This window comes from Haliotis cracherodii, unplaced genomic scaffold (genome assembly GCF_022045235.1).
Source record: "Haliotis cracherodii isolate W230 unplaced genomic scaffold, xgHalCrac1.p SCAF_13, whole genome shotgun sequence".
Lineage (NCBI taxonomy): Eukaryota > Metazoa > Mollusca > Gastropoda > Lepetellida > Haliotidae > Haliotis > Haliotis cracherodii.
Genome location: NW_027266268.1, coordinates 38,513,310 through 38,535,546, shown reverse-complemented (window position 1 = coordinate 38,535,546; position 22,237 = coordinate 38,513,310). Strand labels below are relative to the sequence as shown.

Here is a 22,237-nt window from a genome sequence, read left to right as displayed (position 1 = left end):
TATTACGTGATTTATATACAAACGTCTGGAGTTGTGTGAGAATAAATGGTTTTAAAACAGACTGATTTGAAATACATTGTGGTGTTAAACAGGGTTGTCTGCCGTCTCCATTACTTTTCAATGTGTATATTAATTATCTAGCAATCACGTTAAAGGCGCTTGGGAAAGGAGTGAATTTAAATCTACCTGTTGATTGCCTTCTCAAAGCCTTTGATGTTCTAATCTTGCCTATTCTAACCTATGGTTGTGAAACTTAGGGATACGAAAACCATTCAGTATTGGAAAGAGTACTTTTGAAATTAATTAAACTTGCCTTCAATCCTAGAAACTCAACACCCGACTATATGTTGTATGGTGAATTTGGGAGATTTCCAATAAGTATACTCATATATAAGAGAATGATCTCGTTTTGGCACAACAATATAAGTAATAATCGACCTTTTATAAAATTTTCAACCCTAATATTGAAATACATTAATTATATAAATGGGCATGGGCTGGACCCCTATGTGTGTCAATCTGTGGAAAGCCGTGTTACGTCAGTGGAGAAGATTGGTGAACGTGAATGTGGATAGATAGAACAGAAGATTATTCATCTTACTGGACAATTACCGTGTATCAAGATTTAACATATGGAACTACAGAAGGTCGAATAATTCCTACAACGTTGAAACTTGTATATCCAAGAATGTCATCGATAGTGTTATTAATGCATATTAACTGTAGCATGGAGAGACAACATTCGAGAAAATTGAGAACTTATGGTCTTTTGAAACAAGATTACTGTATGGAACCTTATACTCAAGTTAACATGCCCCCAAACTTCAGGAGTGCATTAAGTAAATTTCGCTGTGGTGTCGCCCCCATACGTATTGAAACGGGCCGATATGAAGGACTGTCCATTCAACAACGGTAATGCCCCTTTTGTGACAACTGCATCGGACATGAGACACATGTCCTTTTACATTGTGCAGTTTATTCAGACCTGAGGTACAAGCTAGAGCAGAACGCACCGCCACTATTACCGCAATACAACTCTCTGTCTGATATTGATAAGATGTGTGTTTTACAGTCATTTACTAGCTTAGTTTTAATTTCGGCCAAAACCTTGTATATAATCTTAAACCGGCGAAGAGGGCTTTTATATTCTTGAGTTTATCATGCATTTCTACTTTATTTCTACTTATATATTATGTATAACCGGTTTTATATATGGTCTCTCGCAATTCTTTTAGAATGGCTTGTGTACTTTGATAATAGATGTATATCATTTTATGTATATATTGCTGTACATGAGGTGAGACCCTAATAATCTGTCTGTCTGTCTGTCTGTCTGTCTGTCTGGTTACATCAATGGGGTTTTACAGAACGTCCTCACAATCTGCCCGTTACCCAGTAAAAAACAACTTTTAGAAACAATAAATGCCGGTGTTGTGTAAGCAGGATTATTGCGTCTTGGCCGGAGCATGTCTGGGCTTTTTCACAAGGATGCTCCTCATCTTTCGGGTGGGGCTCGGGGTAGGTCACCCCTCGTCCTGGATGCGCGGGAACCGCGGGTACTGTCTGAATGGTCATGATTGAAGTGTTGTTTACCGTGCGTGACTGGTATTAATACATTTGGCGACAGACGCTCGCCTGTCATGATTCCGCATGAAAAGTATGTCTTGTAAACTGTGCAATCTTTACAAGGTTAATTCATCTGTACAGCGGAACATCACACTCTACATGTATTTGGATAACGAATGACGCCAACACATCAGACAACCGAGTCACCCTGGACACTGGAATAGTACACATCCTGTGTGTTGATAATGAAGAACACCCCCGCACCAAGGATTCGTAACCGACTCATATAATCACGGCTTCTCTTTTAAAAAATAAACAATTTGCTTGAAAAGTCATTGAACACCGGACATAGTGGCGTCATCGATGAGTGACAGTTTGAAAGAAAGCAATTTTATTTTCATCTGAAGCGTAGGCTTTGACATCAGATTAAGTTCAGGGTAGCCTCGTTCAGAGAGGTCGGTCATTGTGAATTCGCTACAGGGTACACTACAAAGAGTTACAGAATTGTATAAAATGCGGCGGGGCGGTCGGGTAGCCTAGTGGTTAAAGCGTTCGCTCGTCACGTCTAAGACCCGGGTTCGATTCCCGACATGGGAACAATGTGTGAAGCCCATTTCTGGTGTCCCCCGCCGTGATATTGCTGGAATATTGCTAAAAGCGGCGTAAAACCATACTCACTCACTCACTCACTATAAAATGCGGCAGTTGGTAAATACATGAATACATCTACAATGATTGCAGAGTAAATGTTCGCATAGTCTACAGGAAATCAAAGACACCATACCACCACCAGTGTCTGCACTCATACAGAGCTCAGTGTCTCGGGGAAGCATGGCGGGCCCACGATTTATTTTTATTGGTTGGTTGGTTAACGCCGCTCTCAGCAATAATCCAGCTATGTGACGGCTGTCTGTAAATAATCTGGAGTCTGGACCAGATAATTCAGTGATTGACATCAAGAGCATCGATCTACCAAATTGGGATACGATGACATGCATGAACCAAATCAGCGAGCCTGACCCGATCCCGCCAGTCGCCTCTTACGACAAGCATAGTCGCCTTTTACGGCAAGTATGGGTTGCTGAAGACCTATAATATTCTAACCCGGATCTTGAGAGTCACGATTGATTGTTGAGAATGATGAAAACCGTGTAGGGAACAGGTGATGCGGCGTTATTTACATTCTACTACGAGGTACGGGTTATCTGGACTTCTTTTCAGAGCACATCCATGTACATGTGCGTCCGCCAGGTATCACAAGGCACGTGGATATAAAATTTATTCTGAGTACTGGGCGTTATACCTATAACACCAAGATGTCCCATGCCAAGCTGAGACAGGTGAGATGGCCCCCCGGTCAGCGTAATCCTCCAGGCTTGTATAGCTCCGTACGTCGGCTTGATGCCAAATACCTCGTGAAATTTTAAGATTTGGAACTTTTCTGATAATTTCTTACACATCAACCGCGCTAACAGTGGAAATCAATACCCTCGTGAAATATTCATCTATCGGCGGACAGGGGTTATTTCACAGTAATTCAACAAGACAAAGGAAATGACCTCCGATAATAACCCCGCTCCATCTATGATCCGACAAGACGGTGATTACCACCACGCTGCCGTGCTATATATTATGTATAGCCTTCATCCTGTGCCGGGAACTGATACTTAACTTCCAGCTGGCTTCTCTGTCCTCGACGCCCCAGGGGTCTGAGCGTTTTTTCATGACAGGAAAGGATGGGGTCTCACTGAACTTGGTGTTTAACAATTGCTGCAAATTACAAAGATACAGATATTGGTTTCTGAATATGTAATTCATGCTGAGTGAGTCTTGTTTTTCGCTGGTAATAGCCTTATTCCAGCAGTATCGCGACTACAAAGTGTTTCTCATATTGACGTGTTGCAAAGCAGGTGGGTGAAGTTTGTTTTTTGTTGTTTGTTGTTTAACGCCGCACTCAGCAATATTACAGCTATATGACGGCGGTCTTTAAATAATCGAGTCTGGACCAGACAGTCCAGTGATTGACATCATGAGCATCGATCCATGCAATTGGGATACGATGATATGCATCAACCAAGTCGGCGAGCCTGACCACCCGATCCCGTTAGTCGCCTTTTACGACAAGCATAGTCACCTGTTACGGAAAACATGGGTTGCTGTAGACCTATTCTATCCCGGATCTTAACGGGTCGGTCGTGTTGGGGACGAGCCAATATTTGTATTGGACAAAAGGGAAAGGTGAACGTTATCAATAACGTGCTTTAATGTTTCTTATCATAGTCACGGATAAATGCGTGATTGAATATGGTTCAACACATTTAACAGTATTCCAGTTATATCAGTGGCGGTCGGGTAGCCTAGTGGTTAAAGCGTTCGCTCGTCACGCCGTAGAGACCCGGGTTCGATTCCCGACATGGGTACAATGTGTGAAGCTCATTTCTGGTGTCCCCCGCCGTGATATTGCTGGAATATTGCTAAAAGCGGCGTAAAACCATACTCACTCACTCACTCTAGTTATATCATGGCGTGTGAGCGTGAGTTAGAAGCTTGGAGTGATGCAGGTCTCAGAAGTTTACCACATTGTTGAAACCCACGAGCACGGGTATGGTGCTGACAAACCTAGAAACATAATCGGCGACACGGGATTCAAACCAACAGGCATAGGTCATGGATAAGAGTGAAACTACTCAAGACTGTAACATACAGTAGTACTTTGTTGACTAGACATCTTCGATATATAGAGTGCTCTGAGGTTCGATAAGCGAACAACGTGCTGGCATAGTGATTCTTTGGAGAAGGGAAAGTTACATCGTCCTGAGGTGGGGTAGCCTCGTAGTCAAAGCGCTCACTCGTCACGCCGAAGACTCGGGTTCGATTCCCCACATGATTGAAGTTCATTTCTGCTGTCCCCCGCTGATATATTGCTGGGATATTGCTAAGAGCGCCGTAAAACCATACTCACTCACTCACCCACTCATATAGTCCTTAATATTAAATGGAGTTAATGGTCTTGAATTTGGCTTGTCTGTCTGTGTGTGTGTGTGTGTGTGTGTGTGTGTGTGTGTGTGTGTGTGTGTGTGTGTGACAAAACTAACAACCAGTCAAGTGTGTGTGTGTGTGTGTGTGTGTGTGTCGGGGGGAGTGGGGATATATGTGAATATCTCTCCATGTTAATCCATTGGTTATAAAGTCTCATGTTTAAACATCTCGTGATATTGCTGGACATGAATACGTAATAAATCGTAATCAATGCAACCTTGACCTTGACCTGAATCTGGCTGACACGTAAATAATTTTAATCTTCATCTTTACTAAATGTAAAGCTCCGCTGGTGTGTATTTAAGATCTTAACAGTCATTAGGACGAGACATTTGGGTGTCAAAATGAAGGTATTTGTTTGACATACATTATTAAGTTAACCTAAACATCAAATAGTATCTTCAGACAAATATGCTTCACAAAATCTGTAACATTGAACTTATCTTCCTCTGATATTTCAGCTACGAACATTTTTTATCATTTTTAGACATCATTGTTGTTTGTTTGTTGTTTAACGCCGCACTAAACAATATTCCAGGTATATGACGGTTTTCTGTAAATAATACCAGACCAGATACGATTACATGCATCAACCAAGTCAGCGAGGCTGACCACCCGATCCCGTTAGTCGCCTCTTACGACAAGCACAGTCGCCATTTACTGTGTTGCTGAAGACCTATTCTACCCCGGATTTTAGACATCAACTCAAGCTGAGTGAACTGTGGGTCGAGAGAGAGAGATACATGTATTTGTATCTTACAATACTGTTTTAATCGATCATAAATATTTACATCCTGTTCTGATGTAACCGTGGCAACGCAGTACATATATATTACTGTTAGCATGTCACCATAGCAACACTGTACATATTGGCTTGTTCCTAAAGCGCGTTTGTGACTATGTCACTTTATATCTCAAACCCTGATCATATCGTATTCTTATTCAGGGGTCACATTGTACAGATAAGGATCAAGGATGAAACAATATAGATAATGTGTTTGACTGAATATCTGGTCTATCACTTGATTATCTGGTTCACATGCCGCCGTCGCATGGCAGGAGTACTGCTGCAACGGCGCCAGACAAAAATACATACATTTAAAAAAAAAAAATGTTTGACGAGTTAATGTTACCGGAAGGGCAGGACATCCGTACCCTTTTTACAAACACCTGGTGTCATATCTGATGTCCAGTCATCAATTCATACAGTTTCACCGCTATTTTGCGTTTTACGCCCAATGGAAGCTGTTTCGGTGGATGATTTAGACTCGTTATTCTCTGGAGTTGATGTTTAATATTTACAAGCTTCAAAGTTTTCCCTTTTCTCATGCGAGATCAACCAGGTTGTCTGTTTGTGAAAACCCTTGTTACTTTTCTCAACGCGCGACAAGTCAATCGGCATGACTGATGTCAGATGGATAGGTTTAGCAAGTTACAATCAATAATCTTGGCAATATGAACTATTAAGGTTAGTGTTCTAAATAATACTGCCTTGTTGCTATTACGCCAATGAAGATGATACTCTCCACAACTCTGTTCCAAGAACAATTATTTTTATGATGTTTCGCAGCAATATCCAAGACTATGATCTAGTCTGGACCTCACAAACTAGTGACTGATATTATGAGCAACGCCCTGCGTTGTACCCAGTCAACCAAGTCACCGAGCCTGGCTACCAGATCTTTCTACACTCTTTGAGGAAAAGCATAGGTTCCTTGGGTGTTATTCCAACACAGAATCAGCACGTACGTTTGCTATGGGAACACGTTCCAAACATACATCGTCCACGTTTCTAGAGTAGCGGGGACCGAATTAACGAGGGTACAACTCCCTTAATCCCTCTAACTACCATTCCAATATGTGGCCTCAATGACAATCAATACAATATCTCCCTTAATCCCTCTAACTACCATTCCAATATGTGGCCTCAATGACAGTCAATACAATAGCTCCCTTAATCCCTCTAACTACCATTCCAATATTTGGCTTCAATGACAATCAATACAATAGCTCCCTTAATCCCTCTAACTACCATTCCAATATTTGGCCTCAATGACAGTCAATACAATAGCTCCTTAATCCCTCTAACTACCATTCCAATATTTGGCCTCAATGACAATCAATACAATAGCTCCCTTAATCCCTCTAACTACCATTCCAATATTTGGCCTCAATGACAATCAATACAATAGCTCCCTTAATCCCTCTAACTACCATTCCAATATTTGGCCTCAATGACAATCAATACAATAGCTCCCTTAATCCCTCTAACTACCATTCCAATATTTGGCCTCAATGACAATCAATACAATAGTTCCTTTAATCCCTCTAACTACCATTCCAATATTTGGCCTCAATGACAATCAATACAATAGCTCCCTTAATCCCTCTAACTACCATTCCAATATTTGGCCTCAATGACAATCAATACAATAGCTCCCTTAATCCCTCTAAATACCATTCCAATATGTGGCCTCAATGACAATCAATACAATAGCTCCCTTAATCCCTCTAACTACCATTCCAATATTTGGCCTCAATGACAATCAATACAATAGCTCCCTTAATCCCTCTAAATACCATTCCAATATGTGGCCTCAATGACAATCAATACAATAGCTCCCTTAATCCCTCTAACTACCATTCCAATATTTGGCCTCAATGACAATCAATACAATAGCTCCCTTAATCCCTCTAAATACCATTCCAATATGTGGCCTCAATGACAATCAATACAATAGCTCCCTTAATCCCTCTAACTACCATTCCAATATTTGGCCTCAATGACAATCAATACAATATCTCCCTTAATCCCTCTAAATACCATTCCAATATTTGGCCTCAATGACAATCAATACAATAGCTCCCTTAATCCCTCTAAATACCATTCCAATATTTGGCCTCAATGACAATCAATACAATAGCTCCCTTAATCCCTCTAAATACCATTCCAATATGTGGCCTCAATGACAATCAATACAATAGCTCCCTTAACTCTTTCATCACTGGCTGCCCCAGAGTTATGTCCCTTGAAACCCTGCAGTCCCTGACACTGACAAGGCCTGTACACTGGCCTCCCTGGCAGTATTATTAGAAAATCACACCATCATTTTTGATGCACTTTTTCTACCAGAAACTTGCTTTTAATATACATTGATCATATACCATTGTAAAGAGGATTAAGTATACTTTAATATTCTTTGTTGTTATTGTCTCTAACCGTTGTCATTATCTAATTACAGGTGTTTACAAGTGAAATAAAACTTGAAAACACTGAAAAAATGAAAACAGACAATGAATTTTGGCTCAAATTGTATTAAAAATCACAAAACTAAATCACAGATACAAGGTAAACATAACACAGTGGTCTTGTCATCTTGGACGGCACAGGTAATCGCAGGTGTTACAGGTAAATTCTCTTCATGCACATCTGTAAACAAATAAACAAGTTTACAACTCTTGGTACTGACTTTGTTTTCTATACTGATGTCACATATTACTTATGATACACCTACAGTCTCTTAGGTAAACTCGTTAACACAGGTAAACTTGTTAACGCAGGTAAACTCGTTAACACAGGTAAAAACAAATATTTGATTTATTTTGTTCTTTTTCAGGATTTGAAACAAAAATTAAGTATTTAAGTTTTTAAAAAGTAATTTATCACATTACATGAACATTGAACCACAGCTACTATAAGAATGACATCACAGAGAAGATATCACAGATTGATCTGAAGAGGGAAAGATTGTAAAAGGACAGAAAGATCGTAAATTCAAGTTCTGCAAATATAAAAGTTGTGATAACATATTTACAATACACTGCTATTTACAACTGCATAATAAATTAAATCAGTACTTTATTAAATCAATTAATAAATAAATAATTTATACAGTTACTAAAATTTAAATTAAGATGTAAAAAAACAAGAGAACAAACATGATTATAGAAATAAATTTTATTCAAATTGAGCGAAATATAAGGACATACGACAAACCGGCAAACTACAATTCGGATTGCGATCAGAAAAATAATTTAAAAAAAAAAAGAAACAAATACGTCATGCCACTCACCTTTGTTGTTGTTGTGATCGCTCGTTCACGTGTAGGCTGCATTCTCATTCGTCGCACTGATAATCCGTTCAAACACAGAATCATTGTAAAACAGTTGGAAAAAATCAATAGCATGACTCTTCACTCACCGTACGTGTCAATATATATATATATTCTTGAGTCCGGTCGCCTCTTCAAAATCCCTCATGTCTCCACTGTTGTGGTCCCTCTGCCACTCCCATTCTTGAAAGTTGGCGGGGGGGACACCTCGTCGAAACCGTCAAAATCTTCACCAAAATATTCGCGAAATTCCCTCTCCCCTTCGCTTAAATTATTCAATTCAAACACATTATTATTCCCGATAGAGTCGTTGTTAATCATCTGATCGCTATCCGAATCGTAGTTGGCCGCCATTACGCTTGATTTACGATTCAAGCGAGAAAAATACCTGTCGCGAAAACAGGTGACATCCGCGATTTTCGCGCCAAAAAGACGGGGAAATTCCATAGAATGACGTGTCAATCACGTGTATATCTCGTTTCCATATTTAGAACGAGATTACACACGAGAAAGGAAGTAGAAAGAGCGATTTTGTAAACACGCTCGCGCCGCCCGATTTATCGGGCAGCCGGGTGTGGGGCTTGGACAGTTCTCGCCCGATTTTTCGGGCAGCCGGGTTCTGGGACACGGTTTATGCTGCCCGATAAATCGGGCAGTTGGGGCGAAAGGGTTAATCCCTCTAAATACCATTCCAATATTTGGCCTCAATGACAATCAATACAATAGCTCCCTTAATCCCTCTAAATACCATTCCAATATGTGGCCTTAATAGCAGCTACCTAAACAAAAGACACTTTTAAACGGGGATTATATTACTGTTTAACATTTCTGTTAAAGACAGATGCAGCTATTTATGCAGTCATTTATCAGGTTTATCGCCCCACTATTTATACGCGTAATTTACCACAGCATACGCCCCAGGGCACCAAGCTGTCACTCAAACTCTGACCGAGCTGACAATCATATGTGAACCCATTAAACACTTGACCCTTTGGGATTTAAGCTAGGCCCGTTACTTTACTTTTCAATTATGTAACAGCATTGTTCTTGATGTTCATAGTCATGAACAGCTATTGTTTGTGACATTCGTTGGGTTGGGTTCAAAGAAAACACTCAAACTTACAAATTCGGTATAACTACAGTTTGATTAACAGCGTCAATGTTGCAGCTCAATGAGAAGATTTCAAAGACGGGTGTGGTTTGGTATATGATGCAACCTTGACACACATTTGCATGTGAACGCCCATGTAATGTGCGAGTTAGTTGAACAATGTTTCAGTCATATCACGGCATGTAGGCGTATTTCAGTTATATCACGGTGTATCGTCTGGATGGTGTATTTCAGTTATATAATGACTTGTCAGCTTGACGTGGGAGTATTTAATTTATATCACGGAGTGTCGGCTTGATGTGGGAGTATTTCAGTTATCTCATGGCGTCTCAGTTTGATGTTGGTGTACTTCAGTTATATCAGGGCGAGTCGGCTTGGTGTGGAAGTATTTCAGTTGTATCACAGTGTCGTCTTCATGTGGGGGTTTTTCAGTTAAATCAGGGAGTGTCGGCTTATGTGGCAGAAATTCATTTATATCACGGCGTGTCGGCTTGATGTGGAAGTATTTTTGTTATGTCACTGCATGTCGTCCTGATGTGGGGGTAATTCAAATATATCACGGCGTGTCGGCTGGATGGAGTATTTCAGTTATTGTATGGGGTATCAGCTTGATGTGGGAGTATTTCAGTTATGTCACAGTGCTAGCTTTATGTTGGAGTACTTCAGTTATATCACGGCATGTCGGCTGGATGGAGTATTTCAGTTATATCACGCCATATCGGCTTCTTTTAGGGGTATTTCTGTTGTATTACATCACGTCGTCCTGATGTGGGGGTAATTCAAATATATCACGGCGTGTCGGCTGGATGGAGTATTTCAGTTATAGTATGGGGTATCAGCTTGATGTGGGGGTATTTCAGTTATATCACAGTGTCGGCTTCATGTGGGAGTATTTCAGTTATATCACGCCATATCGGCTTGATTGAGGGGTATTTCTGTTGTATCACATCATGTCGTCCTGATGTGGGAGTATTTCTGTTATATCAGCTCATGTTGGCTTGCTGTGGTAGTATGTCTGTTATATCACGTCGTGTCAGCTTGATGTTGGAGTATTTCAGTTAAATCGTGGAGTGTCGGCTTGTCGTGGTGGTATTTCTGTTATATCACGGCATGTCGTTTGATGTGGTAGTATTTCTGTTATATCACGGCATATAGGATTGATGGCGGGTTATTTCAGGTATAACATGGCGTGTCATTTTTATGTGGGTATATTTCAGTTATCACGGTGTATCGGCTTGATGTGGGATTATTTGTCGGCTTAATTCAAATATATCACGGCAGTGTATTACTGCTATGTCACGGCATGTCGGCTTGATGGAGTATTTCAGTTATATAATGGCGTGTCAGCTTGATGTGGGAGTATTTCAGTTATATCACGTCATGATACAATGATGTGTGAGTATTTCAGTTATATCACGGCATGTCGGCTTGATGTGGGGGTATTTCAGTTATATCACGTCATGTCAGCTTGATGTGGGAGTATTTCAGTTATATCACGTCATGTCAGCTTGATATGGGGGTATTTCAGTTAATTCATGGCATGTCGGCTTGATGTGGGTGTATTTCAGTTATATCACGGCATGTCGGCTTGATATGGGGGTATTTCAGTTAATTCACATGTCGGCTTGATATGGGGGTATTTCAGTTAATTCACGGCATGTCGGCTTGATATGGGGGTATTTCAGTTAATTCACGGCATGTCGGCTTGATGTGGGGGTATTTCAGTTAATTCACGGCATGTCGGCTTGATGTAGGTGTATTTCAGTTTTATCACGGCATGTCGGCTTGATATGGGGGTATTTCAGTTAATTCACGGCATGTCGGCTTGATATGGGTTATTTCAGTTATATCACGGCATGTCGGCTTTATATGGGGGTATTTCTGTTATATCACGGCATATTGGATTGATGGCGGGTTATTTCAGGTATAACATGGCGTGTCATTTTTATGTGGGTATATTTCAGTTATCACGGTGTATCGGCTTGATGTGGGATAATCGTCGGCTAAATTCAAATATATCACGGCAGTGTATTACTGCTATGTCACGGCATGTCGGCTTGATGGAGTATTTCAGTTATATAATGGCGTGTCAGCTTGATGTGGGAGTATTTCAGTTATATCACGGTGTATCGACTGGATGGAGTATTTCAGTTATGTCACGTCATGATACAATGATGTGTGAGTATTTCAGTTATATCACGGCATGTCGGCTTGATGTGGGAGTGTTTCAGCTATATCACGGCATGTCGGCTTGATGTGGAGGTATTTCAGTTATATCACGGCATGTCAGCTTGATATGGGGGTATTTCAGTTAATTCACGGCATGTCGGCTTGATGTGGGTGTATTTCAGTTATATCACGGCATGTCGGCTTGATGTGGGTTTTTTCCAGTTAATTCACGGCATGTCGGCTTGATGTGGGGGTATTTCAGTTAATTCACGGCATGTCGGCTTGATGTAGGTGTATTTCACTTATATCATGGCATGTCGGCTTGATATGGGGGTATTTCAGTTAATTCACGGCATGTCGGCTTGATATGGGGGTATTTCAGTTAATTCACGGCATGTCGGCTTGATGTAGGTGTATTTCAGTTATATCATGGCATGTCGGCTTGATATGGGGGTATTTCAGTTAATTCACGGCATGTCGGCTTGATATGGGGGTATTTCAGTTAATTCACGGCATGTCGGCTTGATGTGGGGGTATTTCAGTTAATTCACGGCATGTCGGCTTGATATGGGGGTATTTCAGTTATATCATGGCATGTCGGCTTGATATGGGGGTATTTCAGTTATATCATGGCATGTCGGCTTGATATGGGGGTATTTCAGTTAATTCACGGCATGTCGGCGTAATTTAGGTGTATTTCAGTTATATCACGGCATGTCGGCTTGATATGGGAGTATTTCAGTTATATCATGGCATGTCGGCTTGATGTGGGGGTATTTCAGTTAATTCACGACATGTCGGCGTAATTTAGGTGTATTTCAGTTATATCACGGCATGTCGGCTTGATATGGGAGTATTTCAGTTATATCATGGCATGTCGGCTTGATGTGGAGGTTTTTCAGTTAATTCACGGGATGTCGGCTTGATATGGGGGTATTTCAGTTAATTGGCGGCATGTCGGCTTGATGTGGGGGTATTTCAGTTATATCACGGCATGTCGGCTTGATGTGGGGGTATTTCAGTTAATTCACGGCATGTCGGATTGATGTGGGAGTATTTCAGTTAATTCACGGCATGTCGGATTGATGTGGGAGGAATGCCTGATGTGATGCAGATCTTAGCTGCTTACCACATCGGCGAAACCAACGATCACGTGTACCTAGAAACGTAATAAGAGGGATTCCCGAAACCTCGAGTATCTGTTTCTGGCACTCCTAAGGGGTGCAACTCTTCACAGCGAACGAATTAGATATATTCTAGTGTCATCACTGTATCTATTTTATTCGGTTAGTTTTCAACGCCACGTTGAGCAATATTCAAGCTATTTAACGACAACCTGTATATAATCTGGACCAGATAATCCAGTGTTTGATACTATGAGCACCGCCCCACGCTATTGGATTACGATGGCATGCATCAACCAAGCCACCAGATCGCCTCTTACGATCAGCGTTACTTGCTGGAAACCAATTCTAAAGCTGCATACCCCACAAAGGCCCGGGTGCAAACAGAAAGGACCTTTTTCGGTTGAAGTTTTTAAAACTGTTTATGCAATGTAAAATTTATACAAGTCTTCACACATTGTATTTACGCGGGGCGACGGAAACATCAAACAAACAGGGTCAGATGTTTCCTTCTGTGTACGCGTACAATCACACGCTTAAAATCATCAATAAACGTCGTGTTTCATATTTGTACAAAGGCTTTAACAGGCTGCTGCCACTTCATTGACAAAAAACACAATAGACGTGCATTAAAATATTTTCGATTTTGTGCTGAACAAACACCTATGCACATAACAATCTACTAGTAAGATATATGACAGCAGGCTTCGCTACTCCAGTATACAATATCTACCCTACTGTATAAACATTGCCTCCTACGTGTATATATACTTGCTTACTGCACTCTGTAAATCACTTGCTTGATAACGGTGTTAGAACCTACACCGAAACGTCGCTCTTAATTGTAATAAAGAAGTTGTTCATCCATAAATTCTTATCCTTACTTCTTTAATACGGTAATGACGTTTCGGTATGGATCATTATACCGTGCTTGACAACAGTATAATGATCTGTACGGAAACGTCGCCTTTACAGTATTAAAGGAGTTGTTATCCATAAATTGTATCTACTTTAGTTTTTGGATGTTTCTGAAAGACAAACTCACCCCAAACAGGACAGTGTGGCAGTAAAGTGGTTAAATAGTTTTCTTGATCGAGTCCCTTCATTGGTACACCGTGCGAAGCCCATTCAGTGTGTACTCCACCGTGATGTGACTGGGACATTCCTTTGCTGTAGGGGCGGTCGGGTAGCCTAGTGGTTAAAGCGTTCGCTCGTCACGCCGAAGACCCGGGTTCGATTCCCGACATGGGTACAATGTGTGAAGCCCATTTCTGGTGTCCCCCGCCGTGATATTGCTGGAATATTGCTAAAAGCTGCGTAAAACCAAACTCACTCACTCACTCACTCACTTTGCTGTAATTCCCCTTGTTTAAAAAGAGAGGGTTGTTTTTCTATTTGTCCCAACTCAGGGGCTGCCGATCGCCCTGTTATTAAATATGTGCCCAATGCGCGTTCTCCGACCGGCATCCCTGACCAGCTATGTTTATGATCTTCAAACACATCTCTTTCTTCACGTACCTTCACAAGCATATTTTTGTATTCGCCGAAATTGAACTTTTGCTAAGGATTCCAGGGAGGAATTTGAACAAAACTAACATTTTGTTATATAATTCATAAACTTTTAAAACCCATGACGAGTTGATCTGGAAATGTTGTCATTTTGGACGATTTCACTGGGATCTTTACTCTCCGGCATAACGGGTTTGTAGAAGTATCTGATCTATGAATAATATGTGTAATATCAGGAATATTTGTAACATAAAAGCGACAAAACCCTTTCCATACCCTAAAGGAATCTCTGCCATACCAATGAGGAATCTGTCATACCAATGAGGAATCTCTGTCATACCTTTGAGGAATCTCTGCCATACCTATAATGAATCTCTGTCATACCCATCAGAAATCTCTGCCATACCCATAAGGAATCTCTGCCATACCCATCAGAAATCTCTGTCCTACCCATCAGAAATCCCTGCCATACCCATAAGGAATCTGTCATACCCATCAGAAATCTCTGCTATCCACGTAAGGAATCTCTGTCATACCCATCAGAAATCTCTGTCATACCCATCAGAAATCCCTGCCATACCCATAAGGAATCTCTGCCATACCCATCAGAAATCTCTGCCATACCCATCAGAAATCTCTGCCATACCCATAAGGAATCTCTGCCATACCCATCAGAAATCTCTGCCATACCCATAAGGAATCTCTAATACCCATAAGGAATCTCTAATACCCATAAGGAATCTGCCATACCCATTAGGAATTTCTGCCATATCCATAATGCATCTCTGCCATACCCGTGAGGAATCTCTGCTATACCCATAATGAGTATCTGCTATACTCATAATGAATATCTGCTATACCCATAATGAATATCTGCTATACCCATAATGAGTATCTGCTATACCCATAATGAATATCTGCTATACTCATAATGAATATCTGCTATACCCATAATGAATATCTGCTATACTCATAATGAATATCTGCTATACCCATAATGAATATCTGCTATACCCATAATGAGTATCTGCTATACCCATAATGAATATCTGCTATACCCATAATGAATATCTGCTATACCCATAATGAGTATCTGCTATACCCATAATGAACCTGTCTTACCCATAAGGAATCTGGGATGTCCGGACATCCAAGTAGGTGGCATCTCACTGTATCATATTTACAAATCATCCTTTTAAGGTAACTATATGTTTAATGCATAACGGAGATGAGGTAACCTTAAATATTCATAGCAGCACAAACAACGTTACGACAGTGTGAAAGTAAAACATTTTATACATTCATGATTTCGATTTCATCCACAAGACATCATTTGGCCATAATTTATATTGATCTATAGGCAACGCCGAACTTCCATCCACCCTGAATGGAGCAAAGCCTAAAGCTAACAAATAGTCTCTAAGTCGTAGTCCATTTGGGCCCGTCCTCTGCCACATCCACTCCATCAGAATCCCTCGAACGTCTATCTGCTGGAAGAACTTAACACCTGAAGTTATCACTTGGTATTCATGTTCCTCAACATCCATCTTGATAAAGGCTCTTTTAAATGGTATATGAGGCACTAAGTCATCAAGGCGAACTGTGTCTATAAAGTTAGGGTCATACACATTAGACGTGTTGACATTGGAAGGCGCTGTTTTTATACGCGTACCTCCTATGTTCCCAATGTCCTTAACGAAGGACACTTTCTTATAGCTGTCGGAGATTGCTGTGTAAAATATTGTGATTTTGTCAGTGAACCTATTGTCCTGGACAGACTTACAGAACCTGATGACGTTCGCTACAAGAGGGTCCACTGCAACTACCTTCTTACCCATGAGGGCGGCAACGATGGAAAAAGTACCGACGTGGGACCCGATGTCGATGAAGCCCATTTCAGGGTCGCTGCGGAGGTTTTCAATCATGACCTTGACATCAGGCAGATCCCAAAGTCCGTGAAGCTTCAGAGACCCCGAGACCCATTTATCGTCCTTGAGATCGTGGATGTAGATGACAGCATTACCTACCGGGGACTTAAGCATGGTCCGTTTGAGATTCAGAGTGCCTGCACAGAACTGGTGAAGCTGGGTCCATCCACTGCCGTTCCACCGGAGAATAGTTGTCTCTGGCCCAGTCTGAACGGGCACTTGCTGACTGACATCCATCACTTTGGGCGACGTAACGAGGGGAATATTTTGTTGATCACCTATGTTTGGGTTAGGCACACCGGTCATCTGCAAACTTTGTTGACCAGCCATATTGTTAGGAATTTGTGCTCCTGCCATATGCATAGTTTGTTGACCACTCGCGGGTATATTTTGTTGTCCAGCCACAGGCATGATTTGTTGACCAGCCACAGGCATGATTTGTTGATCAGCCGCAGGCATGATTTGTTGATCAGCCGCAGGCATGATTTGTTGACCCGCCATATTGTACGGTCCCGGCATATTAGGAGTTGGGTTGTGCTGATACCCCTGAGCGCCGAGCACACTAGGAACAGATCCTTGCTGCATCATGTTTCTTGACTGAACGAACTGATTCAGAAGTGACATCCTGGAGTTCTGTTGAGCAGGATCCATCTGAGGAGCCTGAGCATACTGCAGATAAGGTTGCTGCTGATACGCATTTCCCCGCGGATATTGCATCAACGTCTGGGCCAGAGAGTTGAGAGCCTGGAGATTCATGTTGTGGTTGTTCATATTGACTGGAAGCTGCTGGGGTGGTTGGTTTGGAACACTTGGTACTGCGCTTTGCTGCTGAGGCTGTTGCATATTGCCCCCCGGTAAAGGCACAATTGGGGGAGCTTTTGGTATAACTGGAACAGGTTTATGTGACTTTTGTTGAGTCATTTCGGTAATATTTATGTCCAGTTTGGGCGAACTATACATGATTCGTTGAGCACCAAAGGTCAGCATCCCCCCGATAATGATGAAGAAGATGAGGCGGAATGTTCGTTTACCTGGCATCATGACTGATGTCTAGATGCACAAAGAATGAATCTGGACACACAATCCTCACATATGCAACAGCACTAACACGGAAATACTGTCTGGATCAACCCTCAGAGGCACCTTTTCTTAGGCAGTGTCTATCTCACCATTCTCGTGTGTCGTCGTCATACGGTGCCCTGAAACAGAACGAACAAGCATAGTACACGGTGTCTTAACAGTGTTATAGTAGCGATGATATAGCCCGTCATATAGCTGGAATATTGCTGAGTGCGGCGTTAAACAACAAACCAAAACAAAAAAAACAAAACTGTAGTCGCGATGAATCAACAAAGAATGGGTCCAGAAACGCCAAATGCAATTTGGCAAACGTCTGAAATCTGCATCACTTCGGGCTTTCGTCACACATTAAGCTGACACACCGTGACATAACTGGAATACTGTTAAAAGCGGCATTAAACCCAAGGCACTCACTAGCTTAAGCACATCGAAACATTTTATTCCATATTCCCCTACTCTGGGGCCTCATACCAACTGTCTGAGACCTGCATCACTTCGGGCTTTCCTCCCACATTAAGCTGACATGCCGTGATATGACTGGAATATTGTTAAAAGCGGCATTAAAACACAACTCACTCACTCACTCACTCATACCAACTGACAAGACAAGGACATAACAATCTCAAGTTTACAATGGAGTCCCTTTGATACCGTTCCGGATATAACAAGTAATGGGTATGTAGGAATGCCCCACACGTCCTAACAAACCGTCAGGAGGCGCAGAGCCCCCAGGCTAGAGGGAAGAGGTGTCACTAGGCACATGGCACGGCCTTGTTCTGGATTGTTTACGCTAATAATAATAATAATAATAATAATAATAATAATAATAATAATAATAACCAGCCTGACTGCCAGGATCACCCAAACCCTCTTTGCTGCATTTTTATTTTAATCTGTACATCATCATCATCATCATCATCATCATAAGTCTTTGAGTTAACCAAACAGTGTGCATCATGCTTCATCCTCTCCCTGGTGACCCTTCTCCCTGGTGACCATAGACCCGTGAAGATTCCGGGGTAGAATAGGTCTTCAGCAACCCATGCTTGCCGTAAAAGGTGACTATGCTTGTCGTAAAAGGCGACTAACGGGATCGGGTGGTCAGGCTCGCTGACTTGGTTGATGCATGTCATCGATCCAAATTGGGTGGATCGATGCTCATGATATCAATCACTGGATTGTCTGGTCCAGACTCGATTATTTACAGATCGCCGTCATATAGCTGGAATATTGCTGAGTGCGGCGTTAAACAACCAACCAACCAACCAACCAACCAACCCTGGTGACCTTACAGTTTCAGCTTCCGAGAAGGGGCTGTTTTGTGACCTTTGACTTCTGCAGAGACGCCTCGGGGGGATTCCGGGTCATATCAGGCCCTGGGCAACCTATGCTTGTCGCAAGAGGAAACTACAGGGAGCGCATGGTCAGGCCTGGTAACGAGGTTGATTGATTGTGGAATGCTTTCGATATCAATCACTGATTCCGTCAAATCACAGGTAGCCGTCATATGGCTTGAATATTGCGGCGTTAAACAAGAAATGTTAAAAGAAATCGTCCGACAAATATCCAGATTATGACGTTTCGGAATATGATTCCTAACATACACAAGTACGCTATAAACGAAGACCCTTTGAAGGTAGGCTTCCCAGATTAACGACGTCAGAACTAAACCGTTTATTAATACATAACATCTCTATATTTAAAAGCGTGTAAAATATACTCCATCACCTTTAAGTGGCATTGAGATGTTGGTATGATGATCTAGGGAGATACAACAGTTACTTCTTACTATAATAGATGCGATATAGATACTAACACCCTTATCAAGCAAGTGATGTACAGAAATGTGAAAAAGCTTTCTACTTCACATGTCCGTTCATCACTTGCTTGATAACGCCGAAACGTCGCATTCATTGTAATAAAGTTGTATAGCAATAGAACTATCTTCGAAATATACTATGTCAACAAAAGTATTCCTTTCACGATTTTATTTACTACAATCTTTACTCTAAGACATTTCTTATTTTACATTTATTGTCTTACCTTAAACAACATCTAATCACAGCTATATTCTATGTCATTTTATTAATTATTAATGTTACTATTTCCAGGGAAGCATCGCACTTTGCATGCATGTTATGTATTTCAAGGTTTAATATTTACACCACTGTCCGCTGTCACTGTTATGTTTATGGGAAGGGCGTTGTAAGTTGGACAACCTTTGCAAAATCAATGACCTTTTAATGTAAATATAATATTTATTTTTTTTAAATACAACTGTTCTCTCAACTGGTACCGGACGATATTATCAGTATGGCAAGGTTAGTCATGTTTACTTGATCATCACATCAGACACATATTTTCATTACATTAACATAACGATCAATCAGGACCAAACGTCAAAGTACGGTGGCCCATACCCGCCACTGGTGAGATCATTTTTCACTGTATGCCTCTACATTTGTATCTGGCTCAATCTATCAAAGCTCAGTCTTAGGGATTAATCTCCAACCTGTTGATTGCCAGGGCACTGATCTGGAAGTAATTCTGGTCACACGTAGTATGCCAATTTGAAACGAAAAATATCTGGCAAAATATAGACTACTCTGAGGCATAGGGTGAAAAATGATCTCACCGTTGGAAATATGTGGCGGCCGCCAGATGAAATATAGAACCATACAGTGAAAAATGATCTCACCAGTGGCGGGTATGGACCACCGCATCCAAGAAACGTTTAGTACATGTGCACTTAAGTAGACAGGTCTCCAATCCTGACCGTATTTCACAATGTGTAAGTCGTAGCTCTCATGCATTAGTAATACCTGTTTATCGGTTGTTACGTACTGATAAGCGAAGTATGGTAACTCCGACTACACCGTGAGCGCGTGGTTAGGAATCACTGTCAGTTAGTAATGATAGAAGGTGCGCATACCTTGTCCCACAGGTGGCACCCGTCACAAACACATGCAACACCAAGTCAATTGTTTACCTGAAAAATAACGGGAACATATGGCACACGTCAAAATAGGGAATTACATCGGACACCATTTCTGTCACTGATGCGTCAAATTTGGAAATGTCTTCAAGGTGTCTACCGTCAAACGTTTTGTGAGCATTGCCGAGGCCATGAATGTTGTAGCCCTGGGCCCCGTTCCTCAAAGCGATCTTAGCGCTACGATGATCGTAAACATATGTTAGAGTATAGGACTTACGATCACCTTAGTGCTAAGATCGCTTTGTGGAACGGGGCCCTGGTCGACAACACAAAAATTACCAGGCGGAATTTGTATCTGAGGTGATTTAAAAGTCAACAACAGAACATAAAATCCTCATAAAACATCTCCATCCCAAATTAACACCACAGAAACAAGGGAAAAGAGTAAACTGTTTCTAAATACTCATAACAGATTAAGAATACGATCACGATAACTTGTGTGGCCTATATTTCACATTATACACCCATTCTCTTACCTACATATGACAAATGTTCCATCAGAACATGATTTAACTTTTCTCACAGATCACCAACATGCTTCTGGAGCACCTCACGGCTGTTTGAAGACGACGGGCGTGATCTGACACTGAGGCTGTGCCAGCTTATATCCTCACACACACAGACGATCTGTCAAAGCACTGCAATCAAGCCAATCGCCGCCAGGTCACCCTGTGTTTATAGCCGCTGGGCCGAGACATCCATCACCCGTCACATCAATGGGGACGCTGTCAGTTAACATAGCGTGGATGGCGTTTTGTTTTTACCTGTATTGGACCAGGTAGGAACCGCATTGTGTCTGAAGCGGTTTGATGTTAAGCTTGCCTCGGGGCTGGAGTAATTCACACCCAGGGGACGGGTATTAGTCCCTTCAGGGATACCCCGAAGGATGAACGTTACGCAACACGTGCCTCTAATTCTAAATGATCGCGCTGGTCTTTAATAAGTTCAATTGTTTATCTTGATTAATGGTCATTCATGGGATCGTCATGATGAATACCAATATTATACTTTTTTTGTAAGTTCAAAAGTGTCCTGAGAAAGTAATTTGTGGAAAGTTGCAAATGTATTTCGTATGCGTCCTAATAGCATGCATCCCTCTTGCACGATAATTTAACCTCGACTGAGCATTATTATGGAAACAAGGCCTACATTTTGTCAATGTGTCAGCGTTCCCAGGTAAATAATGCAATTGATGGAAAGGCGATTTGATTAAACCACGCAACTGATACCATCTTGATGCTTATTAATAATAAACATAATTTAGCTTCATCTATGTCCCCCGAGTACGCTCTGTAACAGTCAGGTAATCGATGAGTATATTCAGGATATGCGGGTTCCCAGGGTAACGGAGAATCAGGCCCCACTATGGATATGGTATGACGTCACGGAAAGCCCCGCACTACAACGTTTACACGTATCAGTTGTATGTTCACTATAGACTGACCTCTTATTTACACTTAGGTCGCTGTATACAATTGTTTCTTCTGTTGTAGATCATTATCATTTGTCATTAATAGCCCTGCATCATCTGCATACAACAATACAAATATCGTGATAATATTTTCGATTCGATCATAGAATTCATCTGGTTTTAATTGGACACC

At 41.4% G+C, this 22,237-nt stretch overlaps 1 protein-coding gene across 4 annotated transcripts in view; it reads right to left on the bottom strand.

The window, feature by feature from the left end:
- Positions 1-15,908: 15,908 nt before the first annotated feature.
- LOC139459321 (uncharacterized) overlaps positions 15,909-22,237 on the bottom strand; it is a 56,120-nt gene continuing 49,791 nt past the window's right edge. For all 4 annotated transcript variants that reach the window (XM_071240775.1, XM_071240774.1, XM_071240776.1 and 1 more), the window contains one exon: positions 15,909-17,757. In XM_071240775.1, coding sequence (XP_071096876.1) covers positions 15,932-17,599 — 1,668 coding nt within the window. In that variant the 5' untranslated portion in view covers positions 17,600-17,757 and the 3' untranslated portion in view covers positions 15,909-15,931. The remainder of the gene's footprint in view (positions 17,758-22,237) is intronic.